This window comes from Labrus bergylta, chromosome 14 (genome assembly GCF_963930695.1).
Source record: "Labrus bergylta chromosome 14, fLabBer1.1, whole genome shotgun sequence".
Classification (NCBI taxonomy): domain Eukaryota; kingdom Metazoa; phylum Chordata; class Actinopteri; order Labriformes; family Labridae; genus Labrus; species Labrus bergylta.
Genome location: NC_089208.1, coordinates 24179652 through 24185651, shown reverse-complemented (window position 1 = coordinate 24185651; position 6000 = coordinate 24179652). Strand labels below are relative to the sequence as shown.

At 37.6% G+C, this 6000-nt stretch overlaps 1 protein-coding gene across 1 annotated transcript; it reads left to right on the top strand.

Annotated features, from left to right (window-relative positions):
• The first annotated feature begins 2441 nt into the window (after window positions 1-2441).
• Window positions 2442-5557, top strand: btg3 (B-cell translocation gene 3). The gene is made up of 5 exons (XM_020631216.3): window positions 2442-2552; window positions 3604-3810; window positions 3913-4050; window positions 4210-4402; window positions 4652-5557. The coding sequence occupies exons 2-5, from the start codon at window positions 3638-3640 to the stop codon at window positions 4847-4849; spliced, it is 702 nt and encodes a 233-aa protein (XP_020486872.1). The 5' UTR covers window positions 2442-2552; window positions 3604-3637; the 3' UTR covers window positions 4850-5557.
• Window positions 5558-6000: the final 443 nt, after the last annotated feature.

Genomic DNA, 6000 nt, shown 5'->3' with positions numbered 1-6000 from the left:
CATTTTGTGGTTTCTTCTGGATTGTGACCCTGCTGTAAGGATGTGAAAGATCTGATACTGCAGTATTACGCGTGTGTCTGTGTGTGGGTGTGTATATGTGGGCGGGGGCATTAATATTAATGCAAACTATTAAGACTTGTGTAAATCAGTGTGATGAAAGATACAACAGAAAACTCAAAGTACTTGGTCTTTTTCGATTCTCTGATTTTTTTTGAAATTTTCCAAATCCAAAACAAAAAACGGCACCAGAATTTACATTTTTAGACCCTTCAAATCCATTATTACCCCTTTACCTTTTCTGAAGATTATTTCCTTTTTAATAGAGATTGCAAATGTTGCATACCTAGTCCACACTCTGAAAAACCTTTTCAATGTTACTGCATGTCTTTATTACACACTTTTTTAGAGCTCTGATGAAGGTGAGAGTCTGAAACACTTCCGTCTAATTTGTTAATAAAGTTGATCTTCATGCTACAGGTGCTGCTGGAGCCTTACGACCTCTTCAAGCCTTTCTCATGCACCTTGATAGTTGAAGTTGTGCCTCTGCATCTTTTATGACATATTTTAAAAACGTTCTTCGGTCTTCAGTTAATTTGTGACTGCATGATTAAAAGAACCCCGGCCTGTTTAATTCCACCTTTAATTCATCCAGAAAAACAAATAGTTCTGCAGTATTGTCCCAACATACTTTACATTATAGGAATGTATGAGAAAAAACACAAAGGCTGAAATATTAAAGTTTGAGTCAAACATCAATGACTAAATACAATAAAGAGAAATAAATAAATAAAATAAGTGCATTAAAAACGTCCCACCTGCTTATCATGCCTCAGTGGACTTCCTTAGTTTCCCTGCAAAAGAAAAATGTAACAGACAGCCTGTTGCATCGTGTGGTACATGAACCTTTGCTGCCCCCTTGTGGATAAAAGACACACTACAACGACCCAGGTGTAGATAAAGAGGATCATTTCCGGGAAATACGATAACTTCATAGTAACTGAACAGCACGTGTTGTTATCATAGACTGTAAATATTAGGTTGTTATATATATATATGTATATATATATATATATATACATATATATATACACATACTTATAACAGACAGACAAAAGACGGTTGCCTCCAGCATTCAGCGCTTTCTGATAAAATGTATTTTTATGTGATTTTTTGGTGTTGAGAAAACCCTCACGTTTTCACGTTTCCAGGCAACTATTTTGATTGTGTTGTCTTGATGATTGTTTTACATGCTTCTTCACAGTCTTCTTCCAAAACTGTTATTTCCATTTCCATTTCCCATGTCTCTTTTGGTATTTTCTCATATTTGTTTCTCGTAAGATCTTACACAGTTTTGAGATCCAACTGCTTCCACTTATTTTAGTTTTGTAGATTATTTATATTAATTAACCCATGCACTCTCCTGGGGAAGAACAATGCTAGAGAACGCATGTTGAGAAATCTTGATAATGTGGAGCTAATAACAACAAAAAGCACACATTTTTAAAAAAGGCTGAGAAGAAATTAGTCGGTCGTCTCCCAACTGGAAGGTCAGGGGTTCGATCCCCAGCTCCTGCAGCCACATCTCCGATATGGGCAAGACACTTTACCCCGAGTTGCTCCCGCTGCTTCGTCAACAGCGTGTAAGTGTGTGGTTTAGTTACTTCTTATGGTCACTTTACACAGCGGCTTCTACCATCAGTGTGTGAATGTGTAGGTGTGACCTGCAGTGTAAAAGCACTTTGAGTAGTCTGAAGACTAGAAAAGAAATAAACAAGCTCAAGTCTATTTACCATTTCAAAAAAAGTAACTTAAGAGAGTCACTTCAATTTCAAAAAGGTTTCAGTAAAAACCTCTTGATTTATTTTATTTATTATTTTAGTATAAATCTTAAAAAGGGTAAAGCTTGAATTTAATTCACTCAGAAAAAAGGGGAGGAGAGATGTGCAGATCCCAAATAAAAGAAATAAAATAATTTACTGCATAGTTAATTATATGTTTATTATTTAGAGTGTGTGAACATAACTGGTTTTGAAAAACATAAGAATCTTAATCCCATTAACTTTCAAAATTAATTTAAATGACTTGATAAATGTTTCATCAACATTTGCAAAGAACGAAAATACGATGATCAAAAATCATTTTCATGTGTTGAGTAGAGGAATTGAGTAGAGTAGTTGTGTATTTCTTCCAAATATAAATACTTCCATTATATTTGAGCCTTTAGGAGGAACGCTTGTTTTCATATTTTCGCATTTTACGATAAATTACATCACTACAAGCAACCATTGTAACAAACAAAAAAAACACATGCCTGACGCTGTGAGTCATGATAGTAAACCAGTATGACTCACCCCTGGACTCACCCTACAGGCAAACACTCGACCAATGAATGTGCAGCATTGCTTTGTTTACAACCAATGGGAGCGATCGGGGGGCGGGACTTCTGATGTAGCGCGCTAGAGCTACAACTGTATCTCAGGGCTACTTATGTTGGCCAACTTCCTTCACCATTCATTCTCACCCACATGCTGGAGGGACCACTTTATGGAAGGGTAGGTCGGCCGTGTGCCTCACTGTATTTGTCATGTGCGTCCTAACGTGAACGGACTATTGAAAAAACAACTCAATATGATAATTTCTAACTTTTTCCACTAAATATATGGTCCAGTTGTTGTGTTTGTTGCTCACATGTAGCTATGCTATCTTCAGAGCTAATGCTAATACGCCAATATTGACTTCAGGAAACTCGCTTAATACTCATACAAGTGGAAAGGGGGGAATTTAAATTTATTACGTTGCGAATGATGGGACTTTGATGGTTTTAAGTCATCCACGGTCACGCTATGTTAGCAGCGTTAGCACAACTAGCTCGCTAGCATCAGTCCTTATTTTGGTGTATGTCGCGTGGCTAACCGGAACTTCTACGTCACAGCCCGCCTTCTGAGACGGACCGTTAGCTCCTGGAATAATCCCCATGGCAACATGAGTTGGGCAGTGATGTGGGCTCGCTGGAACAAACATTTCATGTTTTAACAATTTGCTATCTAAAGAAAAGCAAAAATAATGATATTCCTTAATATTTTTTGTATTGTCAAACATTGATTGATAAAATAAGAAAGCTTTGAAAAAATTTAAATGAAGTAAAAAGATTTCAAGCGAAGCCATACTACAATACATTGTTTTAAGAAAAATGAATCTCTAAAATCGATGTTTTAACTTTTCTGTAAGTAAACAATATCCTCTTGAGTGCTTGTTCGTGTGATTACAAATGAGTCTTCTTGAAGCTTTTCCCCACACATTTAGCTTAATCTTCTTTTTAAATGAGCTGTCTGTACTTTTGATGTGCAAGAAACCCATTGTGTATGAAAAGTTATGTAATGATAGTGCTATCTGTTATCAGATGTAAGGAGGTTTATTGCAAATGAGAACAAGACAATCTCATCAAATGTGTGAAGAGACTCCTCATACGAAACTCGCCATCTCCATAATCGTCTTAAATCTTACCATGAGCAAATCCCCAAAATTAATTTAAATGTCATAAACACTGGGTTACAGCTGTCATTGAGCTGCTGCTCATCTGATATAATGTTGTTCTGCTTACAGAGGCTGTATGGACGTAATGAAACGCATGTGAAATATGAGGAGAGAAATCGCAGCTGTGGTGTTTTTCCTGAAGAGGCTTGTGAAGCGAGGGGAGAAGTTGGAGGCAGAGAAGGTGGAGCTGTTTGTTGAGAGGCTGGCTGTTGCTCTTCAGGAGAAGTTCAAGGGACACTGGTACCCTGAAAACCCCAGTAAAGGCCAGGCCTACAGGTGCTGCTCTCTGTCTTTTCACATTTTTAACTTGCAGGCAGCTTCTGTAAACCTCCCACATAATTTATATCTGTACCTGAATTTTTTTTCTGTGTGCTTCAGGTGTATCAGAGTGAACAGGTTGCACAGGCAGGATCCAGAGCTCCTTCGGGCCTGCCATGAAAGCGGGATTCAGTACAGGGACCTGGGTCTGCCACATGAACTCACATTATGGGTGGACCCTGGGGAGGTGTGCTGCAGGTGCGATTTAGTTATGTTAATGTTGTAATACTTGTTCAAGCTTTATACACTTATCACAGTATAGAACAATGTTATTGCACGTTTTCCACATATGGTGCATGTTTAGTATGCACATAAATCCTGCTCAGACTGTAATTGTTGTTTGTTTTTTGTTTTCAGATATGCAGAACAAAATCCCTTCTTCTCAGTGGCCAGTTTCTCAAATGATAACGAGGAGGACAAAGATGTCGCAAAGAAGGTGACGAGTGCTTTGGAGAGGGTGACGTCAGACTATCACTCAGGTTCTTCATCAGATGAGGAAGGCATGCGCACTTCCCCCCTTACTGTCCCCAACAGCCGCTCTACTAAACAGGTATGGTCTAATAGATTTTAATATTACCGTGCTAAGAAATGTCATGCTGCTATTGAGAGGAATGGATATGTAGGTTTTATCTTTCTGTAACATTGCTTTGTTCTGTTACTGTTTGTGTTATTTTGTTCAACGCTAATAACTTCTATCTGCTGACAGTTTATCGGGAGTCAGACCCTGAGTGGTGTCTAGAATAAGGATTTCCTGTGTTTCAGTCAATGGCAGCCTCTTACTTGTTGTTTTCTTTTTCAGACAATGAATCCTGCCGCTCCTACGTGGCACCCTAAGAAGATGACACCAGGGAAAGTTCCTATGTTTCCACAGCCACACAACATTTTCCGTCCTCGCAGCAGAGCTCCTCACACTCCAAGGCACACGCTGTGGGTCCCTCCAGGCTACAGAGGAGGATACTGGGATACTAACCAACATCTGGCACATTGTTACAGTTAGAATCATGGTGCTTATTGATCACAATAGACTGAAGACAAGTTGACCCAACTGACCAATGTTTTTTAAACAGGAATTTTTATAGCTGAAATAATGTTTGTGACTGAAGTCCTTTTTGCACTTTAGACCATTTGTTATAGTCTAAATCTATCACTTGTATTAAATTAGATATTGGAAGTGGAATACTACACATGTAGACTTAACGTAATGTGTTTTTTACAATGGGGGACGTCCACCTAGTGTCCTTTTTTTGTAATGAAATGTTTTATTTATTCATAGTGAAGAATTGTCCGATGTATAGGCTCAAAATTTATGGAGTTTTATTAAACCCAATTTCCAAGCATCATAATGCTTTATTTATTCTGATGGTATTTCTAGGAGTTCCTTAATGGTTGCGGTTGAAGGTTCTTGGTTTTCTTCTTCAGGTAGTTTTGTTGTTTAATCTTTAACTTCATGCTGACGTGTTGAGAAGAGAAAAGAGTAAAATGTCAGCGCTTTATGTGGGTGTTTGTGACCCACTGTTCAGATGGAAAATGTTTGTGAAGAAGTTCTGTAGCACTACTCAGATGGTTTTACATTGTGATAATGTTTAGGCTCACGATAATATTATTTAGGCATAGTCCTTAAATACTTTCGGCACATTAGTAATATTCCATACACATTTCTTTATGTGGCACCAGTGATCATGTCAAATAAAACTTTTTAACTATCTTTATGGTTTGGTTGCATCATGGACAATTCTAAAGTCAGTGTCCCTGTAGTGGCAGTATTACCGTATATATATATATATATATATATATATATATTACAACCTGTGGACAGTACTCCAGATCATTAAGAGTGTGGTTGGAGAAAAACATGAGCTTTTGACACTCTTGTGGCAACTAAAGTCAAAAGAGTAAGAGTTTTTTAATAATAAAATGACTGCCCAGTGCCCACCAACTTACCCTAGCTTCACATATTTTGTTTGTTGCATTGTACTATGGCTGAAATAAAGTATTGTACAGAACAATAGCACAGTATAATAAACTGTATTTTATAACCATGATATTTCAAAATAAAAAAAAAAAATCCAATACAAAGGCTTTACTGGGCTGAAAGGTTTGGAAAAATCTGCAAAGACCCAACATCCGGTATTAGCACTAAGCAACTTT

Excerpts from the sequence above, each read along its gene's own strand:
- btg3 (XM_020631216.3), top strand. The coding sequence starts at position 3,638 with ATGAGGAGAGAAATCGCAGCTGTGGTGTTTTTCCTGAAGAGGCTTGTG. Across the intron at positions 3,811-3,912 it reads AGTAAAGGCCAGGCCTACAG|GTGTATCAGAGTGAACAGGT; the intron begins GTGCTGCTCTCT and ends TGTGTGCTTCAG. Across the intron at positions 4,403-4,651 it reads ACAGCCGCTCTACTAAACAG|ACAATGAATCCTGCCGCTCC; the intron begins GTATGGTCTAAT and ends TTTCTTTTTCAG.